Source organism: Heloderma suspectum, chromosome 12 (genome assembly GCF_057233095.1).
Source record: "Heloderma suspectum isolate Gila_16-S chromosome 12, 16-S_ref, whole genome shotgun sequence".
Lineage (NCBI taxonomy): Eukaryota > Metazoa > Chordata > Lepidosauria > Squamata > Helodermatidae > Heloderma > Heloderma suspectum.
The window spans coordinates 23,284,217-23,311,215 of record NC_139469.1 but is presented as its reverse complement, the minus strand read 5'-3'; the positions used below and the strand labels follow the sequence as shown (position 1 = coordinate 23,311,215).

Sequence of the window (26,999 nt, the reverse complement as noted above, 5' to 3'; positions counted from 1 at the left end):
TGAAAGGGCAGTTGCTAGTGAAGAAAGAAAGGCTGTGTTTGGCCAATCATATCTTGGCTTAATAAGTCTTTTGCCTGTACCCACAGCCTTTTCACGTCACAAGCAAACAAGCCAGGAAACCTCTAATTAACCCATTTCCAAGTTCATTCAAACCAGGAAGATATGGTTTCCAGATTCGGAACAAGTTAGGATATTAAACCAACTTCTAATATCCAGGCTTGTTCCAAAGCTGGTAACCATAGTTCCTGGTTCTGTCAAAACTGGAACACTATAGTAAAGTAGCAGCTTCCCGGCTTTCTTGCTCATGCCGTTAAGAGAAAAGCAAAGAGGCTTCATGAACAGACACGGCTTGTTCATACCTTGGCCTATTTAGTGAATATATGATTGTCCAAACTGGCCCAGCGTGACTTCCAACCTCCAGAAGTGGCTGCATGAGGTCATTACATCCTCCACTTTAGCATTAATTGAAAGTGTTAATGTGGCTACTTCCCCCATCCTCATCTTAGGAATCCACTGTATGTTCCTGTTCTTAAAGCAATCTATGAGCCCACAGTGGAGCTAGCCAAAGCAGAATCATCTGCGTGAAACAAAAAGTTATACGCAAAGTATAGCCTCACTTAATTTATTCAGATAATCAAAACTGAGGTTATTTTGCTGGGTGCAATATTAGATGTAAACCCCCCCCCCCCAACAACTTCCAGCCTATATAGCCCTTTCAGGTTCCAGCAATGGACTCCAGAAGAAATTAATTGCATCTTCTCTCTGGTTACATCAGGTTTGCTTCCCTGGCCTTGCAAATCATCAGTCAAGACCATACAGGAAAGTAGTGGGCTGGCATTTCCATTGAGCACAATGCAAATGAAGACATCCTCACACAGTACTGCCCAAACATTACATTTATTTGCACCCAAATGCAGCATAGTCTATGTAAGGCTACCTCCACGTAGATTCCATGGCCAAGATTCTTCCTTGCGAACCTCGTATCTCCCAACCCAATCTACAAATCAGTGCTAGTCTACAGATCACCACTAGAGGGAACTGTTACTACATATACAGAATGAAGAGACAGCAGACAGGATAAACATATTCAAGTTTTTTCACCCCACAGTTGGGAACCTTTAGTATTTCCTCCCCCTCTTGGAACCTGTTTTGCTACATCTTTTGAAGAATGTTTGAAGCAGGGCACAGGAGAAACAGGGCTATTTTTTTTCTAATGGTCATCAATCTTCCCCAATCTGGTGCCCTCTGGATGTGTTGGACTATACCTTCCATCATCCTCAGCCAGCCTGGCCTCTGCAATTTGGAGGGCGCCAGGTAGGGGAAAGCTGCTTTAGGGGCAATAGAGTCTAAGGGGGCTTCCTTAAAGCCTTGTCTCACAGGACTAGAGACAGTTTTGATCTACCTTATGAAGATGAATGTCATGGTACCATTTTCAGCAGTATGGTCTGCAGATGGGGAGATCTCATGATCTCGCCCATGAGAGCCTGGAGAAGATGGGAACTGTAGTCCAATGCAAATGGAGGGCTGGGGAGATTGGGTTAGTTCAATACCATTTTCTCAACACACCAGTTTTCTACAGGCAAGGAGATTTTGATGTGGAAGGAATTGGAACACTCAGTCCATCCCACTTGCAGACAATCCTATAGTCCCAGCAACTCAGTATCACACTGTTTATCTGAATGTCACCAGCACCTATGGTGTTAAAACTAATCACGATAGGGGGATGCCCTGCTTTCCGTATCTCCAAAATATTGACCAGGGCTCCCCCCCCCTTTCCTTGGTAAGTAGCCCAAAGATGTGAATGTAACACAAGGCACAAGACGCTGGGAGCTTTCGGCTCTATAGCAGACTGGCTGTTGGTACATAGCAAAGTTTGCTCTTAGGAGCGCAGGAGGAGAAGAGAGACAGCAGAATTTGGCACTGAGAAGAGAGAACCACTCCCAGTCTCTCCCAAGAGGAGCGCTGTAAAGGACGGTACAAAGAGTGCCAACTATCAAATCCACCTTTCCACCTAGTTTTGCACCAAATCTTCTGTTATTTAGAGAAGAAGAGTAAATTGTGAGCTAAGCTTCTCCTTCTCCCTAATGCATCCCCACAACCCCCCCCCCCAAGTCACAGTTCAGGGTCAATACTGGTGCCCCTTTTCAAGAGGCCAGCAAAGAAGGCCTTCAATTTGTACAGATGAAGGAAGCTGCAGATATAATGATGCCTGAGAGACAAAGCCCCAGTCAGGCATTAAGACTGAACAGGAAATCTAAACCCATGTAGGGGATACAGGGCTATGCATGCTAGTCCAATTGTTCCTGTTCCTGCTTTATCAGGGTTCCCAATCAGGCAGAGAGTTCTACACCCTCCCCCCTGCAAGTGAAGATGCGAAGAGGCCACCTTCAGCTGCTCAGTGTGGCATGAGCAGGAACAGAGCAGGTGGGCCTGGCATGGGGTGGGGCAAAGTATATGGCCCCTATGCAGGTTTTGCTTCTCTAAACAGGCATCACGTCTGGACAGGTGGTCCAAGATGGATCTGACAACTTCATCTAACCCACAACATTAAAAAAAAACAGCAGTGGCACAGTGCATCCCAAACTTAAGCATGGAAGGGCTCACTCCACCTCTGCCAGAATCTTTTATGCAGTTCCGTTCTCCGTGAAAGTTCCCCTCTCCAAATCTGAATCTTCTACGGGGGCGTCATCCGGTTGCACCAAGAATTTCTTTCTCCCAAGAACCGAGAAAGCGATGAGAAGCCAAGCGGAGCATGATGGACGCTGAACAAATTCTGCTGCGGCAGGTGATGCTTTGGCTGGAAAAGGCTGTCCTTTGGCTTCCCCCTCTCCCTTGCAAAGAAAGGGGGTGGGCTGGCTTACTGCTTGCGGAAAATAAGGCACTTGTTGTTGGCCGGCATGTTGACCTGGAAGCAGAATGCTCAGTTATTCAGAAAGCTCTGCTGCTACGTTATAAAGCAGGGATGCAGAAACTCGGGTCGAGGAGTGGGGGAGGAAATCTGGCCTGCCTGGGGCTCCCCAGAAAGCCATGCCCCCTTCCCCAATTATTTGGTGGCTTTCCAGATGTTGTGCAGTCTTTTCCCCAATTCTAAAAGGTTGAAATGCCTCTCTGACAGCTGAGTTACTGGCCGTAAGAGCTTTAAGCTACAATACACTGGTCCTGCCCCTTTTGCTCTGCCCGCCACTGGAATGTGGCCCCCGGAGAGCTTCTCTGACATGGAATTTCATAGAATCATAGAATAGTAGGGTTGGAAAGGGCCTATAAGACCATCGGGTCCTACCCCCTGCTCAGTGCAGGAATCCAAGTCAGAGCATCCCTGACAGATGGCTGTCTGGCCTCATCTTGAATGCCTCCAGTGTGGGAGAGCCCACCACCTCCCTAAGTAACTGGTTCCATTGTTGTATTGCTCTAACAGTCAGGAAGTTTTCCCTGATGTTCAGCCTGAATCTGGCTTCCTGGAACTTGAGCCCATGATTCCGTGTCCTGCACTCTGGGATGATCGAGAAGAGATCCCGGCCTTCCTCTCTGTGACAGCCTTTCAAGTCCTTGAAGAGTGCTATCATACCTCCCCTCAGTCTTCTCTTCTCAAGGCTAAACATGTCCAGTTCTTTCAGTCTCTCTTCATAGGGCTTTGTTTCCAGTCCCCTGATTTGGCCTTTGGGCTGAAGGAGGTTCAACTCCCCTGCTACACAGACCCACATACAGTTCGTGCTGCAACAGCCCTGTCGTGTAAGGAACGGTGGCAGTCGGGGCTGAAGAGCCAGCAAGCACTGGGAGCAATAGATCAGAGACTGGGGCTAGCTTTCCCAATAACCTAGCTGAGTAAGAGCGGGTGGGCTGGTGGTGGTGGCAGTGGTGGAAATCCTAGCATAATTGAGTCGACAGGCAGTTCAGCTACAACGTGAGTAAAAAGGCTTTGGAGGGAGCGTTTAGCATCAATCCGTACAAAATCCTTCCCAAAGGTGTGGTTGCATTGGGGAGCATGTGTCTCTGGGGGTGTGAGATTGCTTTTCCCAGTAGGGAATATTGTAGGTGAAGGTGCTGACTAAAAGGATATTTTGCTTCTATCAAATCTTATGTTTTTCATCTATCCCCCCTCCCTCCCTAGTTCTCTACTGACACCCCACCGCCTGCCCTTTGTGGGCTTTCCCACATACCATCCTCTCCAACTGCATCCCATTGGCTTCAGCTAGTTGCTGCAGCAGAATCGTGTCCCGGAGGCCCCAAGCTGGATTTCTGGGATAGAGGGGGAAGAAGAGAGAATAATAAGCACTGTGCTCAAGAGATGCTTCTGTAACCCCAACAAGGGGAGAGAAGCTCTTCTTACGTGATTCTTACATCAGAAGAACCTCAGAAGAGCCCTGCTGGATAAGACCAAGGGTCCATCTAGTCCAGCTTTCTGTTCACACAGTAGCCAACCAGCTGTTGACCAGAAACCACAAGCAGGACATGAGTGCAAGAGCACCCTCCCACCCATGTTCCCCAGCAACTGTTGTACATAGGCATACCGCCTCTGGTACAGGAGGTAGCACATAGCCCTCAGGACTAGTAGCCATTGATAGCCTTCTCCTCCAGGAATTTGTCTAACCCCCTTTTAAAGCCATCTAAATTGGCGGCCATCACTACACCCTGAGGTAGCAAATTCCATAGTTGAACTCTGCGCTGTGTGAAGACATCCTTCCTTTTATCTGTCCTGAATCTCCCACCAATCAGCTTCATAGGATGACCCCATTGGGCTCTAGTATTTTGAGAGAGGGAGAAAAATGTCTCCCTATCCACATTCTCCACACCATGCATGAATCGAACAGGGGGTTGGACTAGATAACACCAAGGTCCCTTCTAACTCTAAAATTCTAGGATACTTCCCTAAGATAGAAAAATATCTCTTCCTTTGCATGGATGTTCCACTCACAAGGTCAGCTGTCCTCAAACTGGTGGACTCAGATGTTTTGGACTACAACACCCATCAGCTCCAGCCCACACCGCCAATGGGCAAGAATGCTAAGTTGTTGTCCATCTGGAGGGCACCAGGTTGGGGGAAGGCTGCTCTAGGTTATTACCCCCATGCAGCAGAGTCCTGTCCAGTTTATGCCATAATTGGCCACACCATTCATTCCCACAAAGGAGTGGCCACAAAGGAGGCCACACAAAATAATGGCCCACAGAGGAGAGGCCATGTGCATTGTGGGTAATGCTGAACAATAAACCAAGCCTACACAACACAATGGCTACCCCAGGCCAAATGCAGCCATGTTTAGAGTGTCTCCCTGCCCCCCTCAAAGGGGGCGCACAAATCTACATAAATCGCACAAATCCCCCACAAATCTACTTCTCAGCTCACCCTTAGCGAGTGCATCTTTTAACCTGGTGAGCACAATATCAGGAAGAATTCTCATACTGCACCTGAACCCGGAGGACGGCTACTCCAATGTGCTGAGTAGTGTGCTGAGCCTTGGAGATACTAGGAAAGCACACATTTTGGCTGGCTACCAAGACCAGCCCAAATTTGCAGACCCCTAATTATTTGCTTGCATTCCTTACAGCAGGGGTGGGCAGAAAGCACATCTCCAGATGTTTTGTACTTCAACACCCAGCATTCCTAACCATTGGCCATGCTGGCAGGGAGCTCTGGAAGCTGAAGTCCCAAATAGCTGGAGATTTATGTATTTTATTTATTATTAAATTTATTAATCGCCCATCTGGCTGGTCACCCAGCCACCCTGGGCGATGCACAACATACCATAAAACAATTTAAAACAATAAAATTCTACCATAATTTTTTTTTTAAATACCCTAACCCACCCCAAATGCCTGCTTGAGCAACCACGTTTTTAATGCACGACGGAAGCTCATTAAAGAGGGGGCATGACGGAGTTCCCTAGGGAGGGAGTTCCACAGAGTGGGGGCCACCACAGAAAAGGCCCTCTCCCTCGTCCCCACCAGTCTAGCTGTCCTGGCTGATGGGACAGAGAGAAGGCCATCCGAGGCTGATCTTGTTAAGCGGCCTGTCTGGTGCTGCTGGAGGCGCTCCTTAAGATAGGCTGGGCCGGAACCATATAGGGTTTTAAAGGTCAAAACCAACACCTTGAATTTGGCCCAGAAAACAACTGGTAACCAGTGCAACTCCTTCAGCACTGGAGTGATGTGATCTCGCCGGCGGCTGCCTTTAATCAGGCGAGCCGCCGCGTTCTGTACCAGCTGCAGCTTCCAAACCATCTTCAAGGGTAACCCCACGTAGAGCGCATTACAGTAGTCTAAACGAGAGGAGACCAGGGCATGTACTACCGATGGGAGCAGATGGTCAGGAAGGAAGGGGCGCAGCCGCCATATCAGATGGAGTTGATACAGCGCTATCCGGCTCACAGCTGACACCTGAGCCTCCATGGACAGCTGGGAGTCCAAAATGACCCCCAGGCTGCGGACCTGGTCTTTCAAGGGTAGCCGTACCCCATTCAACACCAGGTCAACATCCCCCAGCCTCCTCTTGTCTCCCACCAAAAGTACCTCGGTCTTGTCAGGGTTCAGCTTCAGCTTATTCCTCCCCATCCAGCCACTCACCGTCTCCAGACATTTGGACAGGGATTCTATGGCCAACCTTGGTGAAGATTTAAACGAGAGGTAGAACTGCGTGTCATCCGCATATTGATGACACTGCACCCCAAACCTCCTGATGATAGCCCCCAGCGGCTTCACATAGATGTTAAATAGCATCGGGGAGAGGATGGAACCCTGTGGCACCCCACAAGTAAGTGGCCACGGGTCCGAAACCTCCTCTCCCAGTGCTACCCTCTGGTACCTGCCGGAGAGGAAGGACCGGAACCACCGCAATACAGTGTCTCCAATGCCCAACCCCTCCAGGCGGTCCAGGAGGATACCGTGGTCAACGGTATCAAAAGCCGCTGAGAGGTCGAGGAGAACAAGGAAGGAGCATTCACCCCTATCCAGAGCCCTCCTCACATCATCCACCAAGGCGACCAAGGCTGTTTCTGTCCCATGCCCAGGCCTGAAGCCCGACTGAAATGGGTCTAGATAATCAGTTTCTTCCAAGTGTGCCTTCAACTGCACCGCCACCACCCGCTCAATCACCTTGCCCAAAAATGGCAGATTTGAGACTGGGCGAAAGTTGTTCAGAACTTGAGGATCCAAGGAGGGCTTCTTTAAGAGCGGTCTTATCACTGCCTCCTTGAGGGCTGATGGCATCACTCCCTCCTCAAGGGAGGCGTTCACCACCGCCTTGATCCCCTCACCCAGTCTCTCTCTGCAGCTCATAATGAGCCAAGATGGGCAAGGATCAAGTAAGCAGGTGGTCGGCCGTACCGATGAAAGCACCTTGTCCACTTCATCAGGAGGAAGAAGCTGGAACCGATCCCACAAAACCGGTTTGCCACAGGCTGCCTCTTGCTCACTAACTGTATCCACAGCGTGCAGAGTAACACACCTAATTTGATCAATTTTATCTGCAAAGTGCCTTGCCAAAGCCTCACAGGAGGCCTTAGAATGCTCCAGTGGTTCCGGAGCCACAGGACCGACCAGGCTCCGGACCACTTGGAACAGCCTCCTGGGACAGCACTCTGCAGACGCGATGGAGGCAGCATAATATTCCTTTTTTGCTGCCTTCACCGCCACGTGATAGGCTGAAGATACAGCTCTAGCCCATGTCTGATCGTCTTTGGAGCGAGACTTCCGCCACTGGCACTCTAGCCGTCTCACCTTCTGTTTCAGAGCTCGTAACCGCAGATTGAACCATGGTGCAGTCCGAGCCCTGTTCAGGGGGAGAGGGCGTTTCGGAGCCACCCGATCTAATGCCCCAGTGATTGCGGCATTCCATCCACCCACCAGGGTCTCGACCGAGTGGCCGTTGGCATGCCCCAGAGAATCCCCAAGCGCGTTCAGGAATCCATTTGGATCCATAAGACGCCTGGGGCAGACCATTTTAATGGGTCCTCCACCCCTGCGGAGGGGTTGTGGAACCGAGAAGTCCAACGTCACCAGATAGTGATCTGACCATGACAAGGGGGTGGTGGATATACCCCCGACTTCCAGATCACTCCCCGCTTCTCCAGAAACAAACACAAGGTCTAGTGCATGACCGGCTACATGGGTGGGCCCAGTTAGAATATGGTGCAGCTCCCAGGAGGCCATGGTCTCCATGAAGTCCCGAGGTGCTCCTGTGAGGATGGCCTCCGAATGTACGTTGAAGTCCCCCAACACCAGTAAGTTAGGGGACTGTACACGCACATCAGAGACCACCTCAAGCACCTCGGCCAGGGACCTGGCTGCCCACACCTGATCTACCTTCTGCCCACACCTGCCTTACAATAACAACAATCCTGTAGGGTGGGCCAGTATTATTATCTCCTTATTGGAGATGGGGAGGGGAAAGTGGAGGCTGGGAGAGACACAGGCTTGCCTTAAGGCCATATGGGCAAGTTCATGGCAGAGGTGAGACGGTGGGTTGTAGCACCATCTTCTAACCCTCCAGAACTGGCAAGAGATTAAAAAAACACACCAACCTTCCCCCGCTTCCAGGAGCTGGATTTTCATGGTCCTCGTACAAACATATACCAACTGTACCGCACCACTCTTACCTCTGCCTCAATTTGCGATCAAAGTCCACATTGCTCTGGGGGGTGATGCACCCATTCACGGCGTAGGGCTGTGGGGGTATTAGGCAGGGGGGGAAAAACAGTTAGACAAGGCGGTACCCTATCCAGGCCCTCAATGGCTATGCTGGCTGGGAATTATGGGAGTTGCAGTCCAACACATCTGGGGAAGCCTGCTCTAAAGATTAAAGCAAACTAAGCAAACAATTTTTAAATTACATTTTTATCCCACCTCTTCCTCCAAGAAGCATATAGGGTGGCATATATAGTTCGCCCCACCCCCTTTATTCTCACGACAACCCTGTAAGATAAGCAAAGCTGTGTGAGAATGACTGGTCCAAGGTCACTTTCATGGCTGAGAAAAGACCTGAACTCAGATCTAGTCTGGCACTGTAACCACTACACTACACTGCCTCTAGCCCTCCCACTCCCCCACAACCCTTTTCAGCAGGCTTAATTTGAGCTTAATTTGAGCTAGGCCCTCCTGAGAGTACAGCCCTAGAACCTGTTTCCAATGCCGAGGCTCAGCTCTGGGTGTATGTGCAGTCATAATAGTGCTTCTGAGCATAGGCAAAATGCATTTCCACCACCACTAAGCAACCACAATCTGTCCCCATTTATGATTAGGGTGGAAGGTTTTGCAGGTTGGAGCGTGTGCCCTGCAGGTAAGACTAAGGCCCTAGCACCTCTTTGTTTCAGAATTTCAGCACCAGGGAACTTTGGGTCGCAGAAAAATCCCAGCTTGGTTACCTCAAAGCCACCAGTCATGGGGGGGGGGGGCCTGCAGAGCCCAGAGCCACCACTGGGGGGGGGGCACATCACTGCTTACGCAACCCACACGAACTACTTCCAAAACAAAATGGATGCCAAGCAGCACACGTCTCTGCAGCACAAAGGAATCACTAGCCCAGCATTCCCCAACCTGAAGCCCCTCCAGATGTTTCGGACCACAACTCCCATAATCCCAGGCAGTGTGGGTGGCGATGCCCGGGGTGATGGGTAATGTAGACTGACACATCTGGAACACTGGGGAGTAGGCTGCAGTAGGCTACAGAGGAGCCAGTAGTATGAATGCTGTGTTTCCATCACGTTTGGAGCATCATCTAAAACAGGGCTGGGCAGAAAGTAGATTGCCAGATGTTTTGGACTTCAACTCCCAGCAGCCATGCCTGCAGGGGCTTCTGGCCAAAGTATGAAATGTGTGGAGATCTGCCTTCTGCCCACCCTTGATGTTAATGACAGCGACAGCTTACCCCGTATGTGATCATGACCGCTTTGGGTTTTAGCAGCTTTCCAGCTCCTTTGAATAAGCCCTGGAGGACAGGAGAACAAAATACAAAGAGGGAAGAGAGTCAGCTCTGGAAAGAGCTTACAGGTCATGTCACCACGTGGTGCGTGTTAAATGGGCAAGCAGATGACAGTTGCTGTTCCCAACATCCACAGGAACAGCTGGCACGTCCACTTCTGAAGTCATATCTTGTGGATTCTGCCATCCTACCTATACAAAGCAGAGAAAGAGTGCAATATATTTCAAAAACTAGTTCATTTCCAGAGTGAGAGGCACCCTGGAAAGGTGAGAGTAATGCATTCTGCACAGGCTCAGAGGCGCTACCTTTGAACATGTGCAGAGCTGTGTTTTCTTCACTATTACACGAGCTGCCCAAACCATATACCATTGGCTGCTGTATAAGCAAAATAGAAACACCAGATCCGATTTCTGCTATTGCCGATACCAGCTTTCACAAAAAACTAACATCACGAAAGGCTAAAACAGATATGGGAAGCCAAGCTTCCCAGAAAAAGCTGTTGGCTGCAAGAACATCCGCCCACAAGCCACCAGGTGGCACTCCCGCTTGCATTAGCTACGAAGACCGCTCAAAATCCAAAGGCAAGGGCAGTGCAATGCCTTTATTGGGACTTACTAGTAGGAGCTTTCCCCACATTGGGAGCAGCAGGGGGGCGCATTCCAATCAGGAGCAAGGAAGAAGCAAAGGGTTGACATCTCCCCACCCTCCAATACTCTAGTCCCAGTCCGGTTTGCCTTCCCCCTGATATGCATTTTTTTAAAAAATCTTGTGCGTCAGGTCTAACCACATGCCAAATACCACTTCTAGTTTGGCCCTTAAAAGTCACAAATAAAAGAACAAGCTTTCAAGTTCATAAGAACTCTCGATCAGGCTGAACGTTAAGCAAATGGAGCAGGGAGGACTAATATAGCCTTAAGTCTATAGCCTGCATAATACCTTCCTCCATTCCGTTTCAAGACTATTACAGCCAGCAGACAAGGGGTTGTCACTCCCCCCCGGCCCCACACTTCCCCCCACTTAACATCCAGCCTGATGAAGATCACTAATGAACTTGAAAGCTTGCTCTCTTCTGTCACCTTCTAATGAGTTCTAATAGAGGTGTTCATATACACCGACTTACAACATGGTCTCTCCATTTACAATATTTCTAGCTCCCCATGCTGGCTCAGGGATGCTGGGAGTTGTAGGACTTTTTCCTGTCTAAACGTGCATAGGATTGCACCCTTGGGGTTTAGATTTTTTGTTTATCTTAAACATTTGATACCCTGCTCTCCAGCACAAAGCTTCTGATACAAAAATATAAAACAATACATTTTTTTTTAAAAAGTGCAACATTTACAACAAATAGCAACAGCTCAACCTGATAACATTCCTACAGATCTAAAGAGGCATGGGGGCGGGGGGGATTTTCTCCTGGCACTGAAAAAAAAAAGACTCGGCACTAGGTGAACCTCTCTGGGGAGAGAGTTCAAAAACCAGGGTGCTAGTGCAAAAGAGGCCCTGTCCCTGGTTATTAATGGCAGTCGGAGGGGAAGGGTGTTCCATGGGGCACTGGGAAATGGATCTCTCATCCCACCATGAATAGGGCTTTTGATTCAGGGTGATCCAGAGAAACCTCATCGTTATTTATTTATTTAAAGTATTTTTATACCATCCTTCCATCATATTCCCAAGGTTGGGCATGGAAAGGATAAAACAATTAAAATGTAAACACAAAAAAATAAACCAAGCTAGAAGTCACAAAATGATACAAAGCAGCATAAAACAGACGTCAAGATTAAAACTGCATCTAAAAAAACCTGGGAACATAAAATGGTCTTTGCTTGCCACCAAAAAGGCAACAAGTTAGGCGCCAGGCAAACTGCTCTAGGGAGAGGGGTTGCAACTAGGGTGCTATCATGGAGAAGGCCCTTTCTCTGGTGTCCACCAGCCTCATCTCAAATGCTGGAGCCATCTGCCGGAGACCTTCCACAGAAGATCTTAATATAAGGGTAAGCAGTATATGGAGATAGGTGGGCCTTCAAGTACCCTGCTCCTATGCCATGAATGGCTTTAAAAGTCAACTCAGCTCCTTTAAATTGGACCCAGAAATGGACTGGGAGCCAGCACAGTTGGCATCGCACAGATATAATATGATCATGATGCCAAGTTAATAATGTAGCAGCTACATTATGCTCTAACTCAGGGGTCCCCAACCCTCGGGCTGTGAACCGGTACTGGTCCGTGGCCTGTTAGGGACTGGGCCGCAGTAGGGGTGTGGGACCCCCCCCTTACCTTGGGTCTACAGGGGGAGCGATCCGTCCCTCCCCCCCGCCCCGGAATCCTCACCGGCCCTGGCCGGCTCCGCTCCACAGCAAGTCTGCAGAGCTGCCAGCCGGCTCCAGCCCTGTTCTTTGTAGTAATAGCCTATTACTGCAAAGAACGGGGACATAAATGGCGTCCGCTATGTGGACGCCATTTGCGTCCCAGTGGCCGGAAGTCCGCCCCCAGCCGGAGCCTGTTCTTTGCAGTAATAGCCTATTACTGCAAAGAACAGGGATGCAAATGGCGTCCGCTATGCGGACGCCATTTGTGTTCCAGCAGCTAGAAGTCCTCCCCCGGCCGGCAGCTCCGCAGACTCGCTGCGGGACGGAGCCGGCCAGGGCCAGCGAGGATTCGGGGGGGGGGGATGGATCGCCGCCCCCACGGACCCAAGGTAAGGAGGGTTCCCATACCCCTACTGCGGCCAGGTCCCATCCTCCCCCCCCGCCGGCCCGTGGAAAAATTGTCTTCCACGGACCGTTCCCTGGTCCCAAAAGGGTTGGGGACCGCTGCTCTAACTGTAGTTTCCAAACAGTCTTCAAAGGAAGCCACACGTAGAGTGCACTACAGCAGTATAACCTGGAGGTTACCGGAGCATGGATAACTGGGACTGCAATCCTACTTTCCCTGGAGGCAGTCCCACTGAACTCAATGGGTAAAAGGTAAAGGTAAAGGTGTCCCCAACCAGTCGTGTCCGACTCTAGGGTGCGGTGCTCATCCCCGTTTCTAAGCCGAAGAGCCAGCGCTGTCCGAAGACGCTTCCGTGGTCATGTGGCCGGCATGACTGAACACCGAAATGCACGGAACGCTGTTACCTTTCCCACCGAGGCGGTACCTATTTATCTACTTGCAATTTCTTGCTTTCGAACTGCTAGGTTGGCAGAAGCTGGGACTGAAGACGGGAGCTCACTCCGTCACGCAGCACTCGGGTCTCGAACTGCTGACCTGCCGACCTTCCAGTCTGCAGTTCAGCATCTTAACCACTAAGCCACCGCGGTTCAATGGGGCTTACTGCCAAATAGACACATACAGGATTTTGCTGTAAAGGGAGAGCAGTCTTACCTCAGTGCAGCTCATTTCCGAGATATGGATCATGTTGATGTTGACTATGAGATCCAGAGAGTCCGGGCACAAGCCACCCCACGTCTCCCAGCTCTGGGAGGAATCCAAGTAAATCGGCGGTTTGACATTCGGGAGGCGGAGTGCCCTGGTAAAGGCAGAGATGCTGCAAAGAGAGGTAAGAGAAGCTCCTGAAAGGCCACACCAAATTGCAGATGGCACAGGCATAAACGGCAGAGTTGACCAACAGCCATCTGTCAGGGATGCTCTGACTTGTATTCCTGCACTGAGCAGAGGGCTGGACTCGATGGCCTTGTAGGCCCCTTCCAACCCTACTATTCTATGATTCTATGACCAGGACAGCTTTGTTGCAGAAATCTGCTGTTACCTCACCTCTTGGTAAGGAACCTCTCCAAGAAGCTCAAACCCAACCAGTAGAAAGCACAAAATGTACCTAATAATGAAGTGCAATGATGGATGCGTGTATCACAAGCAGGGCTGTCATCAAATTAAAAGAAGTTGGTCAGTTAGTTGAAGAGATCTGCATATGAGTAAAACAGTTGTTCAGCTTTCCCCAAGCCTGGTACTCTCCAGATGTGTTGGACTGTAACTCCCATCATTCCCAGCCAGTATGGCCAATAGGAGTTGCAGTCCAGTACATCTGGAGGGCACCAGGTTGGGAACGGCTGTGGGGGGAAGCAAAAATGGCCCTGAGACCCACCCCCCAAAGTTGCTCACTCCTGGCAACTCCTCTTTCTTTCTTTAGATCACCTGCATGACATGAGGAATGTACTACCCTCCAGGGACATAGGAGTTAGCATTTAGAAGTGCAAAAATGTATTATTTTATAAGAATAATAAAACATTTTTATAATATTTATAATATATTTATTATAGTATTTCTGTTTTTACTGGTAATTTGTTTTATGGGATTTTATTGAATATGGTGTTATTGATTTTTATTGCATCCACTTTTGTGTGGTTTTTATCTTGTATGTCATCTTAAGAAGCTTCCACACTTAAAGGAGACCTAAAAATAATCTGAAGAAAGAAAGAACGAAAGAACGAAAGGAGCCAGCAAAAAGGGGGTTATTCTATACAGGAGTAGGTGAAGGCTGCAATCCTACACAACCTGATGTGAAAGTAGGCCTGACTAGGCCTTATAAGTAGTTTGGTTCAGGCAAGGTGCCTGATGGGACTGATTTGAGAGAGAGAGAGAGAGAGAGAGAGGCCATGAGAAGGTAATTGTAACTTTCTCATAAGCAAGAAATTCCCATCCACCAAAGTAACTCATCCTTAAAGATAAGAAGGGCGCTGTGCTGATAAGACTGTGCTGAATACTAATTGGTTTCTGAGCATGCATAGTGTGTTTTGATTTGTTCTCCAGCTTTCAGTCTGTATAAATGCATCCTGTTTTCTTTTGTGGGGAGAGAGACAGTATCGTCTGTCTCTCCCATGGCCGTGATGTGCTTTTATACATTTCTGACTGTTCAACCTAACCTGCCTTGGATATTTCCTTAACACTGATTTGGGAGTAGGCCCAAGTGAACTCAGCAAGAATTGCTTCTGGGGAAAGAAACACAAGAACAAGTATACATGATCACCAAATCGAAGCGATGAGCCATGCATGGTGGCCCAGCAGGGCTTCAGTAAATCTCTGGCGGGCCTGGCAGCTTGCCTCGGACTATAAAAACAGGGAGTCTCAAGCATCTGGCAGGCTGCAAAAATTAGTTGGTGGATGAGTAGAGGGCTCCCAAATTCTACCAGTCTGTCAGAGAATCGTAGCACCAGGGCTGGCGTCAAGGGTAGGCACAGTTGGGCGCCTGCCAAGGGCCCGCACCCCAGCAGGGGCCCACCAACAAGAGCCCCCTGGACTTGCTCCTCCTCTACTTGCTCACCTGCCACTCGCTCTGGCCCAGACAACAGAGGGGGTGAGAAGGAGGAGCAGGAGATGCCACGGCCGGCTTGCTCACTGGCTCTCCCTGCCTGTCAAGCGAGGAAGCGTTAGCCACGATGAGAACGAGGAAGAGGGAAAACAGCAGCTGGTGACCACGGTGGTGAGAAGGCAGGGTCACTGAGAGAGGGGGCCCATGGAGGGGGCCTTGCCCAAGGGCCCTCCGAAACCTGGAGCCCGCACTGCTTAGGGCCACATTGGATGTGACACCATTCATGCAATTGGCAAACTGGAGGTGCAGGGCACCAATTCAGGGTCCCTGATTCAGCTCACACACCCCGCCCCCAGGGCCCGCTATCTGCAATGGTTCTGTCAGGGCAAGAAGCCCAGGGCCTCACTGAGCAGAAGGGTCCCTCAAAGGCAGCACGGCTGACTTATCACACCTGGAAGTGAAGTAATACACATTGCCGTCTAAACAGGGGGGCTTCCATCTTCAGTCCAGAGCCTGAAATTACCTAATTGTGCCTCTGGCTCTTTGCAAAGGAAAGCTGCCATTTGCTTCAATGGAAGCCATCCTCCCAATGCAAATTACAAGTGTGTATGGGTGGGGTGGGGAGCGATCCAGATCAGGACTGCAAGGGGGGGGGGGAGTGGCAAAGGGCTAAAGGCCCCTATCCTCTCTGCTGCCAGGGTCCCAATCCAGATCGGAGACTCGGGCCTCCCATTTACTATTCTAAACAAATTCATGCAATTGCAAATTGCGTAAACAGGATCACGTTTAGTTTGGCCCTAACTCAGAGTTGAGCAACTTGGATGTTTGGGCCAGCAACTCCCATGATGCCTCACAACTGGCTGTACTGGCTAGAGCTGATGGGAGTTGCAGGCCAAAACATTGGGAGGATCACCAGTTGCCCAGCCCTACACTTACTGGGAAGAATCAGAAACTGCAACCTTAATGATGTTCTGCCCATCCCCTAAACCAGGCCTACACTCTTGTGTGGTCTCCTATGAAACTAGGGCCCCTTCAGCATGTTTTACATCTACAAAGCCAGAGTGAATACGGAGGTTTGCTGAACAGTTAAAGCATAACTGATCTGTGTTCAGTGATCCTGCGTGTACCCTTTTGCTTCGGACCACGGGACGTGACTTGCTGGACCCGTTCAAGGTCCAGCCAGCCCAGAAGTCATGGCAGGAATCGCAACACCCAGCCGGTGCTAGGACCCGGGAATGGGCAACTTCGGGGGGTCTCAGGGCCATTTTTGCCTCCCCAAACACCGTCCCCCGCAGTCTGCAGTCTGTGGGGCACCCTTAAAAGTTGATGGTTTTGCTGGATTTAGGAGCATCGGAAGCTGCCTTATCCTGAGTCAGACCCTGGGTCCATCTAGCCCAGTACTGTCGACACAGACTGGCAGCAGCTCTCCAGGGCTTCAGGCAGGATTCTTTCCTCGCCCTACCTGGAGAAGCCGGGGATTGAACCTGGAACCTTCTGCATGCCAGGCATGTGCTCTATCACACTGAGCTATGGCCCCTCCCCTGAGCAGACCACTATGATGTGCAAAGCAGGTCAAATTTAGCTCGTTCTAAAGCTAAATTTGATCCCTTTAGTGCTCCGTAGCATTAAGGGCATAGATTTAGCTTCAGAACCAGCTCAATTTGACCTGTTTAGCGCTGTATGGTGCTAAAACCACCATTAAAGCCCCCCACTGGTTTATTTATTTTTGCCACCGAATTCGGCAGCATGGCAGGGGCCACATTGGGGGTAGTGGGGGCCGCATGCAGCCCACGCTTGCGCTAGGTCAACCTTCCCCAACCTGGTGCCCGCCAGATGTGTTGGAATGCAACTCCCATCATTCCCAACCAGTATGGCCAATGGGAGTTATGGTCCACCACATCTGGAGGGCACCAGGTTGGGGAAGCTGCTTTAGACAGTCTCCCAGAAACTGGCCAATGATTATGACCTACTGGCCCATTTCTGCATACAATTCAAGGTGTGGGTTTTAGCTACCTGTACAGACACGCATAGGACTTTGCTGTAAAGGGGTCAGAGGGAAAGCGGTCACACCTTGGTGCTGCTCATTCCGAGATATGAATCATGCTGATGCTGACTATGAGATTCACAGAGTCCAGGCGCAAGCCACCCCACGTCTTCCAGCTCTGGGTTGAATCCAAGTAAACTGGCGGTTTGACATTTGGGAGGCGGAGTGCCCTGGTAAAGGCAGAGATGCTGCAAAGAGAGGCAAGAGTAGCCCTCCTTTCAGCTCCCAATGTGGGACTGTCTTTAAAGGCAGTTCAGGAACTCCAGTGGGACAGAATGCAGCTGCCAGGAGCAGAGTAGGGGCTAGAGATGGGCCCCATATATGAGACCAATCCTATATCTCTTGCATTGATTACCAATTATTTATTTTATTTATTTTTTTAAAAAAAATTCTTGACTGCCTTTCAGGGCAGAAGCCCTCCCAAGGCGGCTCACAGCAATAAAATACATAAAAAGAGTGAAAAAGAGTGAAACGTATTAAAAGTGATAAAAACATAAACACAATAAAATAGCGATAAAAAGCAACAATAAAAGCCAATAAAACCAACAACCACAGCAACAACAGCAATCAAATTAAGAGAAGGCCATGGAATATGTTTTCAAGGCCTTCTTAAAAGCCTGCAATGACAGAGCATGGCAGACCTACAATGGCAACTTGTTCCAAAGGTGTGGGGCCACTGCAGAAAAGGCCCTCTCATGTGTGGTCACCCATCTGACTGCTCTCACAGGTGGGTGGATGAGAAAGGCCTCTCTTTCTGATCTTAAAGTGCAGGCAGGCTGATATGGGTGAAGGAGGTCCTTCAAGTAACTTGGTCCCAAACTGTTTAAGGCTTTAAATGTCAAAACCAGCACTTTAGGACTTCTGGTTGGAGCCAATGTCGCCCTTGCAGCATTCTGCGGAGCCTCCGCAGGACGCTATCTCAAACAGCTTTTTAAAAGGTTGAAAACCCTTTTCATTTCTCCCATGGAATGGAAAGGGGAGGCAGGAGCAGCGTCTGGATGAAGTTTTCGAAGAACAGCTCTCTCTCCGTAGTAGCAGGGGGGCTGGACTCCAGGGCTAGTCTGCCAGAGCTTAATCATCGCTCAAAGTTGTTTTGAACCTCCTATCTAAGTACAAGAAATTAGGGCTGACATGCTCCATTGTAGTTTATGGATTAAGAAATACCAACAATATTTGAGGAGTGGATTAAGAAATATCAACAATATTTGAGGACCTGTAAAATCTGTTTGAAGAGAAGGATGGCTACATCAAGATGAAAAAAAGGATCTCTGCCTACTCCCTCCATACCTCCCTTGGCAAAGGTTTTGAAAACCGAAGATATAGGGGAGTTACTTGCTCTGATAAAAACTTTATCTTCACAACAGGCTAAGAGGCTGGATACAATTCAAAATTCCATCACCACCCTGCAAGGGGCTGTGGATTTAATTAATACTTCTTGGCAAAAAATGGAGGTGAAGGTTAACGAGCTGCAAGATCGGGTGGCAGGGAATGAGATTATGTCACAAGCTTTTTTCAACAATTTTTCTGTCAGAATTTCTTAACTGGAGGCTCTTGCATGCAGGGCAAATGTACGTATCATTGGTATTACAGATTTACCTACTGATGCAAATTTGTCTACTTTTGTAGATAAGCTCCTGCATGAGATACTCTCTGTGCCATCTGATTATTCATTTGATATTGAGCAGGCATTCCGTGTGTCAAATGCCAAAGGGACTGGTTATACAATTATAGTACAACTTGCAAGAATCTCCACAAAAAATTATATCCTGCGTTTGGCAAGAGAGGGCGGAAATCTTTTTTGGAAACAAGATAAAGTTATGCTATTTCCAGATTACACTAAAGAATTTGCTGATAAAAGAAGGCAATGTAGCAAGGCGAAAAATCTGGCAAAACAAATGAACTTACAATATCACTTAAAATATCCTGCTACATTTTGCATTTTTTCTGAAGGCCAGATGAAGAAGTTTCTTAATCATGAAATGGCAGAGGCGTGGCTAAATGGAAAATCGGGTGAGATTTCTGTTCCAGCCCCATGAACTGGAATCTACAAACATGTTTTGTTAACTGGTTATGTTTAGTCTGTAAGATTCAGGCTAGGCCAGAGATAGTTGCTCATATATATATCCATCCTTTTTTTTTCTTCTCTCATTTTTTTTCTTTCTCTCTTTTCTTTAAATCCTTTCTTTTTAAAAAGGATATGATATACTGTACTTAAATTTACTGTTTGAAGGTGTATAGAAATGTGCACACTCGTTTATATATTTAGTACAAAATACATTAGTGATTGCTGTAAGGTTGCTTTTACGCTTTATTATTATATAACATTAAAAAAATTCTTAGTGATTTGTTATTATTATTTATCCTTTTTAATCTCCTTCCCTTTTTTATTACTATTATTATGAGATTGGTTAGTAAGATTCTTGGCTGGTTAAATTGTTAAGTCTTACTATTATATATTAACTGAAGGGCAATATATGGTTACTGGAAATGAATTGTAGGCCTGCTTCCTTGCTATAAGACTGATGATATGATATTGAAATGTAAGGTTGATTATTTATGCTGTATTGAATTGTAATATTGCCAATGTTATAGGTATAATTTTTAAGTAGAATGGGATTTGAAGTTTCTGTGTAATGGAGTTTAAATTTAATCCTTTTAAATAACTTTTAATATATATTTTTTCATGCTTTCTTCTCTCTTCTCCTTTTCCTGTTTTCTTTGTTTCTTTTCTTTTTTCTCTTTTTCTCTTTCGTTATTGCTGTGTCCTCCTAAGAACACTGTATTGTTGGGAAATTCTAGCTACTGATTAGGTTGCTGGTACTGTTTATTTCATTTATAAAGATAAAAAAACAGAATAAAAAGTATTTTAAAAAACAAACAAACCAGCACTTTAAATTGGGCTAGGACCGGTAACCAGTGCAGCTGGTGCAGTATAGGCATTTGTTTCTGGGCCCAATTTAAGATGCTGGTTTTGACCTTTAAGATCCTAAAACAGGGGTGCAGAACTTCAGGCCCAGGGGCCAAATCCGGCACTCCTAGGGTCCAAATCTGGCCCTCCAGATGGCCGTACCGCTTCCCCCGATTACTGATCATTGTGTGGTTTCCCGTCTTTTGTGCTGTTTTTCCCCGTTCTAAATGGCTGAAATGCTTCTCCTAAAGCTTAATTACTGGTAGTAAAAGCTTTCAGCTAAGAAGTGCTGGCATTTTTTGGCCCTACCCCTTTTGCCTTTGGCCACGCCCACCAATAGACTGCGGTCACTGAGAGCTTCTCTAAAATGGAATTCAGCCCTAAATTATTTGCAACCAGGTTATTGGAATGACAGCCTATGGTAGCCTTCCCCCACCTGGTGCCATGTGGATATTTTGAACTTCAACTCTCATCAGCCCCAGCCAGTATGGTCAATGGTCAGGAATCCTCAAAATGATAGTCCAGAACAACCAGAGGACACCAGGTTGGGTAAGGCTGGTCTACACCCCTATGGACCTACAAGGGCCCTACAAACAGCTTCAGAAGTTCTCCACTCTGATCCTGCAGGAGAGACAAGATTGCGGGCCACCAGATGGAAGCTGCTCTCAGGTGAAAACCATTTTATTTGGCCAGGCCTTTCCAATATTGGAAAAGGGTAAAGATTAGCACACCTTGTCCCAGTGGAAATTTCCAGCAGCCTCCCAAGTGCAAAATTTGTTGTTGTTCAGTCGTTAAGTCATGTCTGACTCTTTGTGACCCCATGGACCATAGAGTTAATCCAGCTCGGATACTACGAATCGCTCTATACGCACAGCAGTGCAGTTGGGTGATTTTAGACTCTCAACGTAATGGTCGTACAGGGGGTGCTGTTTAGATGATGATGTGTATTACTGCACTCCAAAATGTGGTCAGCCAGCCCTTCCGGGTTTGGGGACCCTTCTGCTCAGTGGGCTCTAGACTTCTGCCCCAAAGTCCTGCCCCCATGGCGCCACTGTGTATTCATCCTCCGCGTTTCAGAGGTGAGGTGCCTCTCCGTACCAGTTGCTGGGAGAGCAGCAGTGGGAGACGGCTGTTGCTTCACAGCCTCTTGGTGGGCATTCCAATGGCACCAGGCCGGCATTTGCCTTTTCAAAGAATTTTTAACTGCTGCTGGTTTTATTTGCAATGACACATTTAATGCTGCCTTTCAAAAACCGTCTTTTCTCATGTTTTAGCAGTTGGATCGTTTATGTCTTCTCTTAAAACCATTCCACATTATTGTTGCTGCTTTTAAAACTTATAAAACCCATAAATGTATAGCATGTAACTGGAAGTCTCCAAAGCAACCAACTAAAGAGCAGTGGATCAATAAAATTTGGGAGACTATGAGTATGCATAAACTGACATAAAGTGCAGCAAGCAAGGGATCCTAACTTTAAGAAAGCTATTATGGCACCAGGGTTTCCACTGAGTTCCTGTGTTGAAGCTCTTCTAGCTGTTGATCAAATTCCACCGAGTACAGTTGCCTATAACTTTTCTGATTAATACACACAAAATTACATACACTTGTACATGCTCCTTTTATATGTTGTATTTTTACTTTCATTAGGTATTGAGCTCCTATTTAGGCCATTTTACTGTAGATGTTCCATAAGCATATCGGTTATAGACTAAGATTTATAATGAGTGAATTCCTTTGTTTCTTTAGTGATTTCGATTAATTATTACGTTTATTTATTTATTTTATTTAAAACATTTATATCTCGCCCTATATCATTAAGACCTCAGGGCAGTGTACAAATAAAATCGATTTAAACAGTATAAAACAATAATGGAGGGAGCAATCCTGTGGCTGCTAGTCAGCGGCTAGATGGCCGTAGGATATCAGGTTTTCTGGGAACCGACCTCCTTCCACTTCTGCGCTGCCTCGGAGGCAGCGTGGAAAAGCCCTGTGCCCCGTGCTCACAGGAGGAATGGCGGAAATGGGGCGTTCCCGGAGGGCGTTCTGGGGCGGGGAGGGTGGAAATGCCTGTACGACACATCCAATGTGTCATACAGCAGCCTCTTCCCCCACTCTGCCCTCCTGTGGCTAGACAGCTGCAATCAGCTGTCTAGCCAAAAATGCGGGGCAGGAGAAGCACAGAGGGAACGATCCCTTCTGTGCTTCTCCTGCCCTGCATTGGATAGGCGGTTGCCTCCAAGTTCAGAGGCAGCCGCCTATCTGAATAGGATTGCGCCCTGAAACAGCTAAAAACTTATTAAACATTAAACAAGCTAATACCAATTTAAGTCTAAAACAGTTAAAACAGTGTGCTACTTTAGGGAATGCATTTAGCCCTCAGAGGCTTTGGTAAAAAGCCATGTTTTTACTTTGCACTGAAATGAAACCAATGTCTGCGCCAGTCAGGCCTCCAAGGGGAGGGCATTCCACAACTGGGGTGCCACAGCAGAGAAGACCCTCTCCCACATCCCACCATAGTGTATGTCTCGTACTGGTAGGATGCAGAGGAGGGCCTCTCCAACAGATCTCAGTCCTCGGGCAGGCATATATAGGGAGAGGTGCTCCCTCAAATATCGAGGTCCCAAGTCGCTTAGGGCTTTAAATGTCATCACCAAAACCTTGAATTCCGACCAGAAGCATATTGGCAGCTAGTGCAATTCCTTTAAAACTGCTGATATATGCTTTTTATGAGATGTTCTGGTCAGCAGTCTAGCTGCTGCATTTTGCACGAGCTGCAACTTCTGAATCATCTTCAAGGGCAGCCCCATGTAAAGTGCATTGTTGTGTATTCGCTCAGTCGCTTCCGACTCTTCGTGGCTTTATGGACCAGCGCACGCCAGAGCTTCCTGTCAGCCGTCGCCACCCCCAGCTCCCCCAGGGTCGAGCCCATCCCCTCCAGAAGTGCATTGCAGTAGTCTAATTGGGAAGTTAGCCGCGCACGTACTGCTGTGGCTGGGTTACGTTCTTCTCCTTTTTGTTGCCTTTGTTTTGTTAACTTTATTTTTTTTAATAAACTTTCACGATTATACAAACCTGGTGTCCTCCAGACATGTTGGACTACACTTCCCAGACTCCCTCAGCCTGCCAACATAGCTGGCTGGGGGATTCTGGGAGTTGTAGTCCAACACGTCTGGATGACTCTAGTCGGAGAAGGCTGCTTTAAATGCGTTTTATCACTGGTGTCGCTGTATTTGTTTTTATTCTGCATGTCACCCTGAGAGGTTCGGTTACAGGGCGATGCATAAACCAAATGAATACACCGAATGGACGAATGGGAAGAAAACAGGCTGCCGGATTAAGATCAGGAGTCTCTTGTCTGACCCAGCAGCGCCCTTCTGCTGAATGGGAATCCAAGCAAGCCACGCACGCACACCCTCTAGAGCAGCTTTCCCCAAGCTGGTTGCCTTCCAGAGACTCCCGCCCCCATCATCCCCAGCCCAGCCGGGCGACCAGAGCGTTACCTCTCCATGGATTTCGGCTCCACGTCCGAGGGCTGCCAGACCACGTTGGGCAGCGCTTGGGCGAAATGGGCCGCATGCTGCCCGGAGCCAGAAGCCACTTCCAGCACCTGGAACCGCGGCTGGCTGGAGCTCACGTAGGTCCTCAGCACGCGCAGGATGGGCTCCTTGTTCCGGTCTGCCGCCGCGGCCACGATCATAATGCACACGATGCGCTTTTCGTCGGGCGCTCTGCCCGGGCAGCGGGAGGCTGCTGCGGTTGCCTGCCCGTGCGCTGCGCTGCGCTGCGCTGCGCTGCGCTGCGCACCCCGACCGGATCAGCTCGCGAGGGTCGCCTGGGTTGCAAAGCAAGAAAGAGGACACCCCCCCCGCCCCGCGCAGCCTTTGCAACAGTTGCACTGCGGGAGCCGCTTCGGATGCAAGCTGCGTCCCTTTCTCCTCCGCGCGTCCCCTTCTCCCCGAAGGCAGAAAATTACATTACATTACATTACATTACACAAAGGCAGGCTGGGAGCTGCGTGCTCCGAGATGGGCGGCGTGCGCCCGAGGTCATTAAAACGAGCCACCCAAAGAGAGCCGGAAAGACTACGCTTCCCACAATGCGGCGCGAAAGGGAGGCTCGTTCCGCACGTGCCCCCATTCGGTGCAGGCTCTTAACGAGGGGTTGCTGGGGGCTTGTGAAAGTCAGCGTGTTTCCGGAGTCATCCCCGATTCCAGATTTCTGGGAAGGGATTCTTGCTTTCTTAAAAAATAAATAATAATAATAATAATAATAATAATAATAATAATAATAATAATAATGGACAGCACGATCCTCGTGAACTGAGAAATGAGTCCTCAGTGGGATTTACTCCCTAGTAAGTGGGATTGAGGATTGAAAGGGAAAGAGACCAGCGTGGCATTGTGAAGCCTTAATTAATACGCCGCAGCATCAAACGAAGCAGCCTCTCTCCCGCCCTCCCACGCGCAAATTAATGTAGCGAACAAAACAAATTAAGTGCGAGCTCAAGGTGCTAGTCCGCAGGACTCTGCGTTCTTCGTTCGTAAAGCAGATGGTGTTGCTTTGCTCTTAGGTGTTCAGGAGGTCCTTCCTCCCATACAAGTTGTTGTTGTCGTTCGGTCGTGTCCGGCTCTTCGTGACCCCATGGACCACAGCACGCCAGGCCTTCCTGTCCTCCGCTCTCTCTCCTGGAGTGTCCCATACAAGTTGTTGTTCAGTCGTTCAGTCGTGTCCGGCTCTTCGTGACCCCATGGACCACAGCACGCCAGGCCTTCCTGTCCTCCGCTCTCTCTCCCGGAGTGTCCCATACAAGTTGTTCAGTCGTTCAGTCGTGTCCGACTCTTCGTGACCCCATGGACCATAGCACGCCAGGCCTTCCTGTCCTGCGCTCTCTCTCCCAGAGTGTCCCATACAAGTTGTTGTTCAGTTGTTAAGTCGTGTCCGACTCTTCGTGACCCCATGGACCACAGCACGCCAGGCCTTCCTGTCCTCCGCTCTCTCCCGGACTGTGCTCAAGTCCATATTCATTGCATCGGTGATGCTATCTAGCCATCTCATCCTCTGCTGTCCCCTTCTCCTTTTGCCTTCAGTCTTTCCCAGCATCAGGGTCTTTTCCAGGGAGTTTTCTCTTCGCATTAGGTGGCCAAAATATTTGAGCTTCAGCTTCAGGATCTGTCCTTCAGTATCTTGTCCCATACAAGACCACCCGCCAAAAGAGGAATCTAGCGGCCAAAAAAGTGGGGAGGGGGGGTTGACACTGCTTTCTGGCTTCGGAGGGTAGGGCTTGAGAAAGCTAGCAAAGGGGAAGGGCAGGCACATGAGATAAAGGAGGAGAAGCAGAGAAGCGTTATCTATTATGCATTTGCCCGTCCAAATATCACGCATTAAAAAAATGAGGAGGGGAAAAACATCCTGCGCCGCCCGGGAATCGAACCCGGGTCGCAAGAATGGGAATCTTGCATGATACCACTACACCAGCGGCGCGGTTAGGAAATTGATGCTCCGGGGGTTCCTATAATACTGCTCCAGAGAGCCACCTATCGGTAACCCATAGTAAGGAAATAGTATTTCCCTTTTAAGCACGTGCGTTGTTCTTACTATAGGGCGCTTGGGAATCCTTGCAACCGTCCAACAAAAAGTCCAGTTCCTCCCAGTTACGGCAGACGTCGTTGTAATATAATTTTCCCAACAAAAGTTGGTGAGAATGGTTAAAAACCAAAACTCGTTTAACCAACTCGCTGTTGCTGATTTTGATTATGGGAACGAAAGGGCATGCCTTGTAATGATCATTCAGAACATGCAATGCCATTACACGAAGGGAGATGTGATATCAGGATGCTGAAACAGGGTGGCCATGTGTCGTACTTTGCAGAGGACAGTCCTCTGTTTGAAGGTGGCCTCTGTTTGAAGGGCTGATTATGCCTGGTGTGGAGGGTGTGGAGAATGTGGAGAGGGAGACATTTTTCTCCTTCTCTCGTAATATTAGAACCCAATGGGGTCATCCGATGAAGCTGACCGTGGGGAGATTCAGGACAGATAAAAGGAAGGACGTCTTCACACGGCGCATAGTCGAACTATGGAATTCAGTTCCACAAGATGCGGTGATGGCCACCAACTTGGATGGCTTTAAAAGGGGGTTAGGCAAATTCCTGGAGGAGAAGGCTATCAATGGCTAGTAGTCCTGATGGCTATATGCTTCCTCCAGTATCAGAGGCAGTATGCCTATGGACACCAGTTGCTGGGGAACATGGGTGGGAGGGTGCTGTTGCCCTCATGTCCTGCTTGTGGGTTCCTGGTCAACAGCTGGTTGGCCGCTGTGTGAACAGAATGCTGGACTAGATGGACCCTTGGTCTGATCCAGCAGGGCTCTTCCGAGGTCCTTATGGAGTAAAAGTCTGGTTTAAAGAAAAAGGGGCCTTGAAGTTGCCCATTCATAGGTAGCACCTGGTCAGCAGTCTGGGCAAGCACACAGGTTACATGGTCGCAATTTTCCCCACCACAGCAAGAGGTACAGGACTTCTCTTTAAATTATAGTAATTATTTCTAAATTTTCATCTGTACCTCCAAATTAGCATGTGCAATTTTTTTTGTGCAAACCTGTGCCCTCTTTTCTCCTCTTCTTTTCACAATGTGTCACTGGCCACCCTAGGCTAAAATGGCCACAGGATTTCTCTTTCTCCCCCTCCTACGGTTGCTCCGCGGCGTGTGCCTGGGGAGCAGGATTTCAGAGATTCACACAGGCAATGATACCCTCAGAGTAGGACTTTGCGACAGAGGTCTAGGCCCCAATCAACAGAAGGAGCAGGAAGGCCCGCAAACACAGCAGGGGCCAGGCTGGCTTGCATTTTGAAGTGTCCATCTCTACCGTCATGGTGGGGGGGGTGGGATAACACC

At 48.7% G+C, this 26,999-nt stretch overlaps 1 protein-coding gene and 1 non-coding gene across 2 annotated transcripts; both read right to left on the bottom strand.

The window, feature by feature from the left end:
• Positions 1 to 607: 607 nt before the first annotated feature.
• Positions 608 to 24,114, bottom strand: METTL26 (methyltransferase like 26). The gene is made up of 6 exons (XM_084818748.1): positions 23,609 to 24,114; positions 13,274 to 13,436; positions 9,857 to 9,916; positions 8,589 to 8,656; positions 4,158 to 4,236; positions 608 to 2,905 (listed from the first exon to the last, which is right to left on the bottom strand). The coding sequence occupies exons 1-6, from the start codon at positions 23,803 to 23,805 to the stop codon at positions 2,858 to 2,860; spliced, it is 615 nt and encodes a 204-aa protein (XP_084674874.1). The 5' UTR covers positions 23,806 to 24,114; the 3' UTR covers positions 608 to 2,857.
• A 1,404-nt stretch (positions 24,115 to 25,518) lies between these two features.
• On the bottom strand, positions 25,519 to 25,589 carry TRNAG-CCC (transfer RNA glycine (anticodon CCC)). The gene has a single exon. It is a non-coding gene; the product is annotated as a tRNA-Gly (tRNA).
• Positions 25,590 to 26,999: the final 1,410 nt, after the last annotated feature.